Source organism: Colletotrichum destructivum, chromosome 6 (assembly GCF_034447905.1).
Source record: "Colletotrichum destructivum chromosome 6, complete sequence".
Lineage (NCBI taxonomy): Eukaryota > Fungi > Ascomycota > Sordariomycetes > Glomerellales > Glomerellaceae > Colletotrichum > Colletotrichum destructivum.
In genome coordinates this window covers 2,915,779-2,929,781 of record NC_085901.1, presented here as the reverse complement: position 1 = coordinate 2,929,781, position 14,003 = coordinate 2,915,779, and the positions used below count along the sequence as shown (strand labels likewise).

At 54.8% G+C, this 14,003-nt stretch overlaps 7 protein-coding genes across 7 annotated transcripts; 3 read left to right on the top strand and 4 right to left on the bottom strand.

Annotated features, from left to right (window-relative positions):
* Positions 1-626: 626 nt before the first annotated feature.
* Positions 627-3,557, bottom strand: CDEST_10085 (Putative methyltransferase type 11, S-adenosyl-L-methionine-dependent methyltransferase superfamily; the record flags this gene model as incomplete). Its single annotated transcript, XM_062926243.1, has 1 exon — positions 627-3,557. The coding sequence occupies one exon, from the start codon at positions 3,555-3,557 to the stop codon at positions 627-629; it is 2,931 nt and encodes a 976-aa protein (XP_062782294.1).
* Positions 3,558-4,990: 1,433 nt separating this feature from the next.
* Positions 4,991-5,933, top strand: CDEST_10084 (Putative SUI1 domain, DENR family, SUI1 domain superfamily protein). The gene is made up of 4 exons (XM_062926242.1): positions 4,991-5,180; positions 5,240-5,259; positions 5,326-5,413; positions 5,473-5,933. The coding sequence occupies exons 1-4, from the start codon at positions 5,114-5,116 to the stop codon at positions 5,886-5,888; spliced, it is 591 nt and encodes a 196-aa protein (XP_062782293.1). The 5' UTR covers positions 4,991-5,113; the 3' UTR covers positions 5,889-5,933.
* Positions 5,892-7,370, bottom strand: CDEST_10083 (Putative borealin). Its single transcript, XM_062926241.1, has 3 exons — positions 7,069-7,370; positions 6,757-7,015; positions 5,892-6,702 (listed from the first exon to the last, which is right to left on the bottom strand). Exons 1-3 carry the CDS (start codon positions 7,202-7,204, stop codon positions 6,087-6,089), a joined length of 1,011 nt encoding a protein of 336 aa, XP_062782292.1. The 5' UTR covers positions 7,205-7,370; the 3' UTR covers positions 5,892-6,086.
* Positions 7,371-7,879: 509 nt separating this feature from the next.
* CDEST_10082 (Putative von Willebrand factor, type A, ubiquitin interacting) lies at positions 7,880-8,987 on the top strand. Its single transcript, XM_062926240.1, has 2 exons — positions 7,880-8,328; positions 8,393-8,987. Exons 1-2 carry the CDS (start codon positions 8,038-8,040, stop codon positions 8,984-8,986), a joined length of 885 nt encoding a protein of 294 aa, XP_062782291.1. The 5' UTR covers positions 7,880-8,037; the 3' UTR covers position 8,987.
* Positions 8,988-9,219: 232 nt separating this feature from the next.
* CDEST_10081 (Putative trafficking protein particle complex subunit) lies at positions 9,220-10,335 on the bottom strand (the record flags this gene model as incomplete). The annotated part of the gene is made up of 4 exons (XM_062926239.1): positions 9,220-9,583; positions 9,659-9,784; positions 9,840-9,875; positions 10,280-10,335. 4 exons carry the CDS (start codon positions 10,333-10,335, stop codon positions 9,220-9,222), a joined length of 582 nt encoding a protein of 193 aa, XP_062782290.1.
* CDEST_10080 (Putative RNA polymerase subunit Rpb4/RPC9, HRDC-like superfamily, Rpb4/RPC9 superfamily) lies at positions 10,264-11,413 on the top strand. The gene is made up of 3 exons (XM_062926238.1): positions 10,264-10,634; positions 10,737-10,864; positions 10,942-11,413. The coding sequence occupies exons 1-3, from the start codon at positions 10,450-10,452 to the stop codon at positions 11,061-11,063; spliced, it is 435 nt and encodes a 144-aa protein (XP_062782289.1). The 5' UTR covers positions 10,264-10,449; the 3' UTR covers positions 11,064-11,413.
* A 373-nt stretch (positions 11,414-11,786) lies between these two features.
* CDEST_10079 (uncharacterized protein) lies at positions 11,787-13,079 on the bottom strand (the record flags this gene model as incomplete). Its single annotated transcript, XM_062926237.1, has 2 exons — positions 11,787-12,319; positions 12,374-13,079. The coding sequence occupies 2 exons, from the start codon at positions 13,077-13,079 to the stop codon at positions 11,787-11,789; spliced, it is 1,239 nt and encodes a 412-aa protein (XP_062782288.1).
* Between the last annotated feature and the right edge of the window lie 924 nt (positions 13,080-14,003).

Sequence of the window (14,003 nt, the reverse complement as noted above, 5' to 3'; positions counted from 1 at the left end):
CGTTTCGATGCAGCGTTACCTGATAATAATGCAATATACCATAACCCACGTTGGTCCGATTTCTTAATAACTTGCAGTGCTTCGTATCGACTATTCTCCGCTGTCCACTGTCCGCTAATTAGCTGCCAGAGACCAACAAAGACGTGCGCTTATCAGCATCTGGAAAGAGTTCCCCGCCCACCCTTTCTGGGGACAGAGGCAAAGTCACGCCGTGGATCACATCTGGAAACGGGAAACGATGTAGCAGGTTTTCGATATGTTGTGACACAGTATCGGTTCGGTACCTTGCTTGACCCGAGGACCGCATCCAAGCAGCAGCTATCTGCATCGTTTGATTGAAAAGTATCTGGTGCCTGTAAACAACACTCACGTCATGTCATACAATCCCATTTCCCGGCACCAAAGCACACTCGTATCCACAAGCGCGCCTGTAACTCGAAGATGCTTTACCCATCTCATGCTGCATTCATCGCGTGCTAATACAGAAGAAATTGTGGCGAAGTAGAGGGTGAGATAAAAAGACAGACAAACAGACAGACAGACAGACAGACAGACAGACAGACAGACAGAGGTAGGAAAGGAGATGTGGGGTCGAACAGAACGTCGGTGTTCTTCGAGAAAGCTTCTCAAATCTCGAAGCCGACAGGGATGAGCCCCGTGCCGGTCTTGGGTTTCCTCGCATACCCATTCAACATCCTCCACCCGGCGCCACAAGCACGCCCCTCTTCGACAATGGCAGCGACGCCCTCAAGGCTCTTGCCAGCCTCTCTCATCGCGGGCCCAGCCGTAACTGTATCTGCGAGGCGCAGTTCACCGCTGACCTTCTCCATCTCGCACCGCAGCAGCCAGCGCTCCCAGCTCCAGCCGCCGACAACGCCCGTGATATTGGCGACGCCGTCCGTGCTGCCAGTGACCATGGCCTCCATCGCCACTGTCCTGACCTCCTCACCCGTCGGGTTGGGCCGGAAGACGGGCAGTGAAGGCAATGGTTTTTCTTGTTGTTGGGATGGCGAGCGGGCGCCCATAGGCAGGCACACCCACGCGCGGCGCACATCGTCGAACCCCGCGCGCGAGAGGCGGCTGAGGAACATTTTTGTCGGATTAGGGTCATACCCCAGCGTCTTGAGGTCGAAGCCGAACTCGACGCTCTTGGCAAGGCCCAATGGTCCCGCGTTCATGATGTCCGAGTCCAGGACGGAGAACTCGAGGTAGCCGCCCGGCTTGAGCACACGTAGGCACTCTTTCAGACACGTTTCCCACTCGTCCTCGCCATTCTCGCCAACGAACTTGAGGGTGGTGTGCAGCTCGCGCGCCGAGATGAGATCGAACTGGTCGTCCTTGAAGGGCAAGCGTGTGAGGCGCTCGACGGCGACCTGGCGGTGGTTGGAGGGGCCTCGAATATTGGAGTTGGACAACTGCCGGATGACCTTTGTGGTGACCGTGTAGATCTTGGTGTTGGGGTATTGCAGCGCGCAGTGCCAGGCCCAGTCGCACGTCGACTGGCCGCCCAGGTCAAGGACACGCGCCCTGTCGCGGGCGACGCCGTCGCGGCCGGGGGCCATCCGGGACAGGCGGCCAAGCCGCTGGGCGACGGGGGCCGAGATAAGCTTGCCGCCGTTGAGCATCTTGACGGCGGCCACGTGCCAGGTCGGCATGGTCATCTGGGACATGGCCTCGTGTTCCTTCTCGCGGCGCAGCTTCTCCGGGTCGTCGACAAGGACATCATCTCCGCGGGCGACGTTGGCGCTGAGGCGCTTCTTGGCGGATTGCGGCACAACGCTGAGTTGGTATTTGCCGAGGAGCTGATTCCGGTGGAACTCGCGCAGACAGACACGTTGGGCCTGGAGGACCTCGAAGCGAGGGAGCTGGTGCACGAAGACGTCTTGCTTGCTCGAGCGGATGATATAGTCCTGGAAGGCGCGGTAGTAGGCGGACTCCTGCCTTGAGAGCTTGGAGGGCAGGCGGCGGGGGATGTCGGTCTTGGTAATAATATCGGAGAAGCGAACCATCTTCTTCCTCGGGGCCAAAGTGATGTCCTGCTCAGGGAAGCTGTCGGCTTCCTCGTCGGCGGTCTCGAGGATTGTATCGAAGTTGCGGTCTTCTTCCTCGGTCTGATCGGTCTCTACGGGCTTCAGGTAGGCGCGCTGAGCCATGAGCCAAAGCTCGGTCCGGTCGAGGTTGGAAAGGGCGACCTCCTGTTGCTTGCGCGCATACTCAGGGTCGTAGACCGTGACAATCTCCGTCGGGGCATCCTCAGTCTCGGGGGAGATAGGCTCGGCCAGTATCACGGACGAGCTCGATGTGTTTGTGGGAACGGTCGGTCTGGCAGTGGGCATGTCATCCTCGTCCATCCCCTCGTCATGGACCTCGACCACCTGTTCAACTATCGCCGAGGTAGATGGTGCCGAGATGCGGTAGAACTGCTCTGCTGTATCGTTGATGGTGAGCCTGGCAGGCGCAGCTGGCACTGGGGGCACCGAGGCGTCCATATTCCAGGGGCAGCGATAGAATTGCTCTGCGGTGGTTGACGTGGGAGGCACCATGTCCTCGGGGGATCTGATTGGCATATGCCATGTCGTTCTCGTTCTGGGCGAGAGGCCGGAGAAGAAGCCGCCAGGAGAAGGAATATCGAGCTTGGTGAGGTCGGCAAGAGACCGACGGTGGGAGCTAGGGGTCAGCTCGGCCACGCGTGCGGGCTGGGCAAAGATATTAGTCAAGAGACGTAGAGGTTGTTGGCGCATCTCAGGGACTGGTTCGGGAGCAATCTCAAGAACCTGATCCTGTTGGTAATGGTCGTGCTCGTGCAGGCTGTCGTTGTCGCCAGACAGTGCGTGCAAAGTCGCCAGAGCGCCGGGTTGAAGCCGCACACCGGACCAGTCTGTCTCCTTGCCGTTGTCGCTGCCGATGATTGGGGTTGGCGGGGCTGACATTTGGGCCAGCTGCTCTGAACTCAAGCTCCCATCGAGAGATGGCGGGGCCGAAATGGTAGGCACTTCTTGAGCCTGCTTCGCCTGCATGAACGAGAAGACCTGTGGGGACATCTCGACACGAGTTGGTGGTGTAGGAGGCACTGGTGATGCGAGCGCCTTCTTGAGACTGGCAGCAGACCAATCCTCTGTTGAAGTGTTTCGACCGCCGGGGATGACCAAAGGGGGCAAGGCTCTGCGAGCACCAGCTGCAGTCTGCTTTGCCGTCTCATTACGACCAGAGTTGCGTCTCCTCACCGACGCTTTGCGCGACAGGACTCGACGCAATTCGGTGGGCTCATCCTCATCCGTAACATCGTACAGGTCGTCAAACTCGGTGACGTCGGTCATTACGCTTGATCTATTGTTATTCCAGGGGTTCGAGGACGTCGAAGGCGAGCTGCTCTCATCTGCCGAGACGGTTGATGGAGAGGATGGCAAGATCGGCGCGGAGAGGAAGTGGAATCCTCTTGGGGTGGGAAAATGGTCGCTCAGCGGTGATAGCCAGGCCTCAATCTTGAGATTTGAGGTTTGACTCCGGAGCTGTCTGCTGTCGGTGGCGTACTGCACATCCTCGCTCTCTTCCTCCATTATAGTATTAAGTGACCTCCCCGGCCTTCGAGCCTGCGTAGGAGAGGGAGGTCTGTATGTCGACGAGGATAAGTGGATAATTTCAGCCATGTTCGCAAGTCAGATATCCTGATGTAGACTTGCGGCACAATGTGCTGTACCGGTGCAAATATAGGCAAAATACGACGATGTTTGTAGAAACAGTCTGTCGAAAGACGACCGGCGTCTTTGTGTGGATAAGAAGCGCAAAGGAAGAAAATTCGTGTAAACGACAGGCAGCTTCGATCAACGAAGCCTTCAGAAGGGGTTTGGCAATAGCAATGGGTGCAGCGAAAGAGATGAGAGAAGGAAAATGGAGAGTGAAGGAGGCCCGGCGGTTGACTCGGGGCGAGTGATATAGTCTCGCGAGACCTTGCTCTTTCACTCCGGGAGGCGGCTAACCTGGCTAGCTGGCTAATAGTGGTGGTGGTGGTGGTGACCGCACGAGTGGGTTGCGAGCTACGCTATCCGCACGAAGTGCGGGTATCCAAGAGTCCAAGGCCGAGAAGGCAGCATCACATCGCAGGCCGGATGCATTCAGTCGGTAGCACCCATCATGCAGCGCGTGTGCTGCGGAGACTGCATTCGCCTGAATGGGGGTGCGTAAGAAGCGTGATGGGAAGACGACGAGCCCATCTCCGTCTCAAAAGGCCATGCCATCGATCCAGGGGCGAGACTCCTGCCCAATGGGCGTCCGCACAAGCATGTCTAAATTTGGGATACAGAAGCTGAGCATGGTCTGAGTGAGAGGGCGAGTGGCTGGCGCGCGCGAATCTGGGAGGTGAGAAGTGGGAGCAATCCTGATTGGAAATGCAGAGTTGTCAGGCCACCAGCCAATCGCGATGGCAGACGCTCGGCGGGCGCTTAGAAGAGACCTGGATTGGACGGCCGACCAGTCAACCAAGCTCCGTGGCCAAGTTGAACGGGCCTCTGCGTTGGCCTTATGGAGGAGGAACTATTGAGTATCGCATGGGATTCACCGAAACTCATCACCTGGAGTTCGATCGTATGTCGGCCTTGACTGCTCAATACCCCAGACATGGCGAATGCAACTGGCGATGTACATTCCGGTCCTGTGATGCGGCAAATTATGAGCTCCGGCGGCTTCATTTTATAAGGGGTTGGGAAAGCAGTCCTCCGTTGGCCGCAGCTGTATGCAGGTTATGTCACTTTGCAGGTCGAGTTGGCATGACTTGTTGGTGATGCCGGTAGGGTCGTAGGCCAGATAGAAGCAGATCGGGGAGCGAGCGCGGTATGAGGTCGGCGGTCGTCGACTTTCGTGGCTGGAGCTCTCCGTCAATATCCAGCCACGATCTATTACCTAAACATGCGCCCCCCCGTACAGTACGCGCACACATATACACATGGCTGTGGCGGTCCATGTGTGCCCCGCCAATAATTCAATCAACCCCGCAGTCGGCCGTCCTTGGAAGAGAGAAAGACAGAGAGGCACGCGTCTTCTGCGCCGTTGGTTCCTCCGCTTGACATCTTTTTGCAAGCGATCCCTCAACTTTCAAAATTGGCCCTCTTAAACCGTAATGGCCGATAATGACAAATCAGAAACCTCTGGCGAGCCTCAAGGCCGCCATGTAACCTACTGCGGTGGTGAGTCTCCTAACGTTGCGCACCAGGATGCGAATTCTGACCAGTTACCCCACGTCTAGTCTGCACCCTTCCCCCAGAGGTACGTTTTTGTCACTCGCCGAGAGGCCACCAGACTTCGAAATGTTTGTTGATATCCGTGATATAGTATTGCGAATATGGTGGTACGGTAAAGAAATGCCAGGACTGGCTTGAAAAGCATCACCCCGACCTATATGCCATAATCTGGTCACCAGGTATGAATCTCGCACCACTTCGACTTGGAACTCTTGAGATGCTTACAAGCTGTCTACAGAGGCTTTGGAAGCCGCGACTGCATCCCTCTCCGTCGACGCCCAAAAGCGAGCTGCCAAAGACGCACAGAAGAAGGCAGCCAAGGCTGAGGCTGCAGAGGCCAAACAAGCCGACAAGCTAGCCAAGAGTGTCGTCACCATCAAGAGGATCGAACGCAACAAGAGAAAGTACGTCACGTCTGTCTCCGGTCTGGAGTCGTTCGGCTTGGAGAACAAGAAGGTTGCCAAGGAGTTCGGAAAGAAATTTGCGACTGGATCATCCGTAACCAAGACTCCGAGCGGCGGTGAGGAGATCGTGGTGCAAGGCGACGTCAGTGACGAAATTGAGGAGTTTTTGTTGGAGAAGTACAAGGAGATACCCGAGGATAACATTGAGCTGGTGGAGGACAAGAAGAAGAAGGCCAGCGCGCCGGCTTGAGCCATCAGGAAAGGGGCGAAGACTAATTCATCAATTGATTATGAGTATGCCTGGCCGTCAATCATTTCTGTCATAATTGCCAAAACGCCGTGTAAATCCAACAAGTGACCTTGCTCAAGTGCGCCGTGCAACCATCCTCTATACTAGCAATGCCGTATAGGTACCCAATAATGCTTCTTTTGGTTCTTCCGTAGCAAACTATCCCCGTTTGCGCAAAACTCTCGTGGTTCCCACTGTAGAGGCCGGCGCCGACTTGGGCGCTGCTGGCTTCCTGTTTGTTGCCGCACCGACGCCCTTCCTGATTGTTCCCATGACAGTTCTTTTCGTGGAAGTCGACGTGGTTGTCTTCTTGACAACCGTTCCTGTGCTATCCTCGCTAGAGTCACTCACTCGTTTGCCTGTTCGCGTCCCAGGTCGCGATGGCGCTTTGACTGCCGTAGTGGTGTTGGCCCGTCGTGTTCTCGTGGGAGGCGCGGTGCCTGTAGCAGGTGCAGGTGCCGACGCGTTGGAGCTGGCTGTCGAGGCGTTTAGGGGACGCGACGGAGCTGCACGACCGGGTTTTTTCGCTTTCTCAACCATGTTCGCAAGAGCCGATCGAGTGCCGGTGTGCTGTTTGGCAGGGGATGACGTGGGCCGGGCGATCTGAGAAGACTTCGACGGCGAAGAAGGTGGTCTTTCGCGTGCTAGTGATCGAGTGTTTGACGACGTTGGTGACAGTATCTGAGAGGAACTAAGGGGCGCTGGGGCAGCACGATGCTTCTTCTTAGGGTTGAGAATCTGCTCGTTCTCCTTGTCTCCGCCTACCATAGCATCACTAGCATGCGTCATTAGCATACGCCCATGTTATATCCGAGTAAAAAAAACATACCTTAACCGCTTAGCAGACCGCGCTGGAGGTGCCAGCTTGTATGGGCTCGCCCGGGGAGGGAAATCCTTTTCAGGTACGGGTGGTGGCACCGAAGCACCCTCAAGACGCTTTTGCTGCTCGACGGCTCTTGCAACCAAGTCGGCCATGGTCATCTTCAGCATAGATCTGGGGACGCGGTTGACGCGCATCTGAATACGTGATCGAAGGGTCTGTGCTTGCTGATTATATTGTGCGCGAAGTCGCCTGGCGCGATCGGTCACTTTCGGACTGTTAGGGAATGCACTCAGATACCATTGGAGCAAACAAACTCACGCTCCAGTTGCAGGTTATCGATGATTGCCTGCTTCTGCTCGAGGCTGATCCCAAGCCTCTGCCGCTTGATGGGACTGCTGCTCAGCAGGGGAGGCGTACCAGCCTTCGTAGAGGCTCTTTGGCGTTGCTGGGACATCGTTGGCTGGTCTTCAATCCCGTTCGAAGACCTCTACTTCATTCGTATGGGGGGTATGATGTCTGTAAAGGTTTTGCAGCCAGTTGTATGCGATGGCGGTTGGCGTTGAGCAACACTGGCGATGAAAGCGTGGAGGATGTAGAAGCTAAGGATGATGGGGCAGAGACCATGTTGTGAGTGGCTAATGCCCCAGAAAGTAAACAAACCTCGTAACAGGACGAATGCCTTACATAATATGCCCGCTTGTTAGATCCCCAATCAGTGCCGGCATGGGGTCCCGTCCCAAGCCCGGTGTGTTTAGAATACAGGGGCTGCAACACTTACGACCTGATCATCAGGTATCAAACATCGCCCCAATGCTCGAGCTGCACAAGGGATTTTAGAGTCCAATACTTATATAGAATTAAATGTGTAAAACAAACCATATGATGGTAGAATAAGTTCAAGTGCGCCGCTGGTGTTTTACTGAATGGTTGAGACACAGACCCGGAATGGGGATTTTCACAGTGCACCTGCCAATATGGGGATTTGCTAGAGAGACCATTCCAAAGTCTTAGTACAAAGATCAGACACAAGGCGACCAGCGCTCCAAAGTACCAGTACTTACACGCAAACAGCGTCACCAGGCTGAACTGCCTTACGCAGGAGCTCTCCCGCCCTCCACCAAGCTTCCCTCCGCCATCCGAAGCTCTCCCATCCAACACCACACACACCACGTCCTTCAGTCCCTACACAACCTCAACCATTTGACCGACATCGATCACAGCAACGATTACATCCATTACCCAACTCGAAGAGTACATCTCACGCGGCTATCCGCCTAAATCGTTAAGATGGTCCTTGAAGCGGTGATGGTCGTTGTCGACAACAGCGAGAGCAGTCGCAACGGCGACTACCAACCGACGAGATACGATGCCCAGGCCGATGCCGTCAACGTCATTTTTCAGACCATTACCAACGGCAATCCCGAGTCTTCAGTTGGCTTAATGAGCATGGGAGGGAAAGGCCCCGAGGTGTTGGTCACCCTTACGACAGATCAGGGAAAGATCCTCGACGGTCTGCACCGCACGAAGACCAAAATCAAGGGAACGTCACACCTGGCTACGGGCATTCAGGTTGCTGGCGTAAGTCTGAGCTCATTCTATCCGTCTTTTCTTTCGGCTTCTGCTAACCTGCCGGTTCCTTCAGCTCGCCCTGAAGCATCGTCAGAACAAGTCTCAACGGCAACGGATAATTGTCTTCGTCTGCTCGCCCATCGAGGAGGAAGAGAAAAAGCTGGTTCAGCTGGCTAAGAAGATGAAGAAAGGCAACGTTTCGGTCGACTTCGTGTTGTTTGGCGATCTGGACAACGATGACACGCAGACGAAGTTACAGGCGTTCAACGAGAGCGTCAAGGGCAGTGAAGGCTCTAACCTAGTTGTCATCCCCCCGAGCAGCAAGCTTCTCAGCGATCAACTTATCTCGAGCCCGATTCTGCTTGGTGACTCCGCGGGTGGTGGCGGCAGCGGCGGCGGTGGCGGCGGCGAGAGCAGTGGCGGCAACTTTGGCGAGTTCGACTTTGACCCCGCCATGGATCCAGAGCTCGCCCTTGCGCTGCGCATGAGTATGGAAGACGAGAAGGCACGGCAGGAAAAGAAGGCACGCGAAGAGGCTGAGGCCGGACAACAGGGATCACTTGAGGACATCAAAGAGGAGGGCGAGAATGCTCCGCTCATCAACAAGGATGGTGAGTCGAGCAAGAAGGATGACAAGAAAGACGACGACACTATGGACACCTCGTAAGTTGGTGGCCTATGACCCGTCCCATGCGTTACATTCGCATGAACGCTACTTCGAGTTTGTAAAATAGAACATTGGCTGGGTCCTAGAGGCAATCGCTGCCCAATAGAAAAGGCCCTGGTACTCCTGCAAACGCCGTTTCACAATGATGAATATTGCCCAACCTGAACGAAATCAGACTCCGCTGCTGAATGTCCTCCCATGTGTCCGTCATCCGTGGCAACTTGCCTCGGAGCCTATCGATTGTTGATCTCCCTGATGTACGACAGCAGTTTGCGCTCAAACATTTCGCATCGAATTGGCATTTCCAATTGGTAGAAGGGGTTCTTCATGACGTAGTCGCTGTAGAGGTCGTATATCCTCCGCAAGGTCACGTCGATATTGGTCTGTGTCGTGTCGGTGAAGAGCAGGAACTTGGTGCCGGTCATGGTGTTGAAACACTGCAACCGGAAGTTCTCCGTCTCCATGACCTCCAGCCCCGTCGGCGGCTCCGGCCGTGTCGGGATGCCACCCGCCGCCGTCACGCTAGCTGCCGTGGCTGCCGCCGCTGCGTCTTGCCGGCTCATCAGGGGGTTGAGACGAGCGGTGATGGCGTGAACGCTGGCGATGCGTGTGAGTATCTGTCCGATCCTTGACTTGACCAGATTGAAAGAATGGGTTCGGGCTCCCGCTTACCCGTGAAATGTTCCTGCTAGCACGAGATAGTCATTTGTACTCAGTTGATTGAGGCCACCCTCGTGGAATGTGCGGTTGTAGATTAAGCCTCCAGCCTTGTTGATGACGATGAGCGCAAAGACAGTCCTATTGTCAAGGTCAGCGAGTGATCCAGTCACTTTCTAGGGGGTGGAGATCATACATGGCTTCAAGAGTCAGGTCTACCCACGACTGATGCCTTTTAATGATAGCTATATATGGAGATGGGTCCTGGCTATTGTCATCGCACGCACTTGATATCGATATCACATCTGGCCTCAGGTTCGGGTAGGTAGAACACGCACAAGAGGTATGTGGGTAGGCTGTGTGTTTGCCTTTCCAACTGGTGCACGATTCGTACCCAGCGAGCCTTAGTCGCTAAATCCACACCAATGTCCCTGAGTCGACGCCCCCCCCCCCCAATGATGCGGCGTGCCTGCGCTAGCCCCAAGGGACACACGCTCAGCGAGAACACCTTTTCCCTGGCGGAACGACAAGGCAGACGCCAGAGCCGGCTGGGAGTGAGTGGACTTTCCCAGCAAACCACCTTTTTGGGGCAGGAAATTATTCTCAGCCTCATTCACAACCCACTTTCCGTTTTACTCCATCGTAGCTTCCGCCGACGATTGCTCCACGACCAGCTTCTTCTCAATCACCATTTTACCTGCGCAGCAACCCCAACTCGATCGGCTTGCCGCTAGCAACCCACCTCCTCGATTCTTCTTCCAGATCTGCCATCCCCCCCTCCGACCGATTCATAAACGCCGACGACGATGTCGCACCACGCTCCCACTTCGCGCCCAAAGCCCCCTCCCCCGGGCAGCGAAGAAGCCTCGACCATTCTGAACCTCGGCGAATTCCAGCATGTAGATACTTTAACATTGTCGGAGGCGTCTCTCGTCATCAACGCGCTTGTGACGAAGCGCAAGATTGACCGCAAGAACATCAACGAGACTGAGTAAGCAATGATGCGCCTGCCGTCACGCGACACGTCTTTTCGCCAAGGTCAAAACAAGCCTACCTCGTGGGCCTGAGTAGCTAATGCTTTGCTTCTCTGCAGGATGTTGACACAAACCCTCAACTATCTCGACGCCTTCTCTCGATTCCGTCAGAAAGAGAATGTGGAGGCTGTTGAGAGATTGCTCAGTGCACACAAGCAGCTTGCCAAGTTTGAACGTGCACAAATAGGTAAGCAGAATGGCGTCTTGATCCAGGCACCACGTCACAAGCTTCAATAAAGGTGCTTCCTTGCTAACCAAAGACAGGGTCCCTTTGCTGCGAAACCGCCGAGGAAGCAAAGACACTCATTCCTTCCTTACAAGACAAGATTAGCGATGACGATTTGCAAATACTTCTTGATGAGATCAGCAAGCTCCAGAGCCGATGAGAGGCCGAGACCCTTTTCTCCCACAATGAGGAAGACCGAGAGAGACAAGCATCTACAGCAAACGTGCGAGGCGACGTTGGGGAAATAACTTTTCCCTTTTTTTCTGCGTTGCCAGCACATACAGCCAACGGTCAAGCAAAGTGGGAAATAGCTCCACTATTTGGGGCAAGACAAAAAGAAGGAGAAAAACGGAAATGATCACGAAAATGCTTCTGCACAGGAAGCCTGCACTGCATGTTTGGCGTACATAGGGGGAGGGGATCAAATTGTTTTTAAGTATGTGTTGAATACCAAAATACCCCTGAATTCGGCAAGTAAGGCCATATATACATACCCGCTCACCCATATTCGGCTACTGTCAAACTGCATTGACTCTTGTAGGCACCTATCACATAACTTCATCAAAGTTGCGTTTTTCTCGTCGGGTGCAGTAGAGACGATTAATAGTAGATCTAGCTATGAGTGACCCTGTAGTGTCTCCGGGCCCGTTGTTAAGTAATCCATCCCAATTTGAATTTACTCTGACAAGAACCAGCCAGATCAGGCAAATCGCGTATCCGAAAAGCAACCCTGGGTATCTTCCAACGCCTGCCGAAGTTTATAATCACCTCCAACTTGACCAAATCTCGAATCCAAGCGGCATCGAATGCCCTCAAGCAGCATTGGTTGACGTTTTCAAAAAGCATATCTTGAGGTCTCCTGACGAGCACCCTACGGCGACTCTCAGCCGACAGAATCCCACTTGGCCCAACTGTTCACGTATTGGCCCTGGAAGCGCTCATTCTCGGTAGCGTTCAGCGTTCCTGTGAGATAGCTTGGGGTAGTCTCAGCGACAGGGTACAGCGAGCCACCATTGGGGCGGTACGGCTTGTACATCTGCACGCCACTGCGACTACTGTGAATTTCAACGACCCTGGGTAGTCCAGGAGAAGCCAACTCCGCGATGGCCGCCTGCTGAGGAGGGCCATGAAGCTCAGGGGTAGCTGTTCCAAGGCGACACATGAAATCCGGAGTCGCTGTTGCCACCCGGGACAGATCAGGAGTCGCGTTGGCAGTGCGGCAAGCAAAGTCAGGGGTCGCGTTGGCAGTGCGCGGTATGAAGTCGGGGCTGGCGGTTGTAGCTCTTGCGATCACAGCCGACTGCGGTTGTGGAACCGCAGAGCCACGGGTGTCGGGGCTGACCGGGTGGTTCATCATTCTATCAGAGCCTGTGTCACTGACTCGGTTGAAGCGAGTCTGGGGCTCCTCGTAGCGTCCTGTGAGTGATTAGCATTATGGACCCCAAAACCAAGTCATTGACAACAGCCTACCCCCAAAAGAAGAGAAAACGTTCTCATGCCGGATCGGATCAGCAATCATTTGTGGGCTGGGACGGTCCTCTTCTGAGCTATTCTTGCTTTCATCTCTGCTGATGGAACTTATGGACTCCCGCGAAGTTCTTAGCTTCTTTCTCTGCTTGGTGCAGAGGAACCAGGCTGCGATGATTGCTACAATCCCGATCAGAATGGAGGCGGCAATGCCACCCCGCACGCCAGCGGAGAGGCCACCCTTCTCAGCCTCGGGCTGGGGAGTAGCGATCGAAGTCGAAGTGACGAGAATCTGAGGCTCAACAAGGGTAGCTGTGGGGGTAGGGTAAAGAAAGGGATCCAGAGAAGATATGGACGAGATGCGTCGACCCTCTGAGTCGGTGTACCAGGCACCTCCAGGACCGGTAGAGCCATACATGAAAATGGTGGTGGTCGTGCCTTCGGGCGGCTGGGTCTTGTGCGTGGTGGTGGTTATAGTCGTGGTGACAATGACCTTCTTCGATAGCCCTGAGTCAGTAGCAGAAACGAGAATAGGCGCGGCAACAGATGCGACGGTCTTGATCGATTGAGTCGAGGTCGACTCTCGAGAGCATTCGGTACCAGGGCAAGGGTTGAAGTGGCAACAACCGCGGTAGCCTTGGTTGCATTCATAGTAGGAGAGGCCGACTTCGCAAGTCTCTTTGGCCTTTGCGACGATCGAGACGCGCATGTCGGCGGCAGGCAGGCAGGTGGTTTTGTCGAAAGATCGCTGTAGGTTTGTAATAGCAAGCAGGCACTGTGGGATTGGCCTGGTCAATGACTCCAAGTTGCAAAAACTACCATCTGAGCCAGGTGGCAAGAGCTCACGAGTGAGGCCGGAATGAAGTAAAAGAATTGGTGACGATGGGGGTCTAGATTGGTAGGTAGAATGAAGTCGAAGACGGTACGGCTTTCCAAGTTGGTGCTAGGAAAACCCCAGTGATCCTAAGGTACTCTACTCTACCCACCTCAACAGCCGGATTACTTTTCAAAGGGCAATGGTGAAGGAAAAGGGAAAGAACTACCAAGGTGGTTGACGGACAGGCAATTTGGGATGGGTAGAAGGAAGGAAGGGGCGATCGGTGTTACCGGCCTCACCTCGTGCTTGCCTGCCCTACATCCCTCTACTACTTTCCTTCCCTTCCTCTCTCACTCATCCATACCCATACTGTCGTTGATCTCGTCTGAGTGGCCCACTCCATGGTTTCAACCAACTGTTTGTCTCCTTTCCCTGCGGGCAAAGCAACCTACCCAGAGCATTCAAATTCGGACAGATGACCTCGCGCCAAGGTAATACCAGTCATCGACATGGACTCATAGACCAATCCAGAGCCAACCTCCGTCCCAAATGAGAGATTTACACTGAACGCCAACTTACACTACAGGAAAGAGGGACGGTCTTCTTCCTTTGACCACCATCCGTCTGGCCGTGTCCGGAGGAGGTTCGCCGCGTGGTGGTTGTTCCCGGACGAATGCTCTTAATAGACGAGTCGCAAAGGCCGTGTGATCACTCCTCACGACTCGACGACGCAAGGGCCAGAAGCGAGGCGACGGAAACGGACACGGTAGGACAGCCAGGTGCAGCAGACCCGTTGCAATTGCCACCACGTCACGG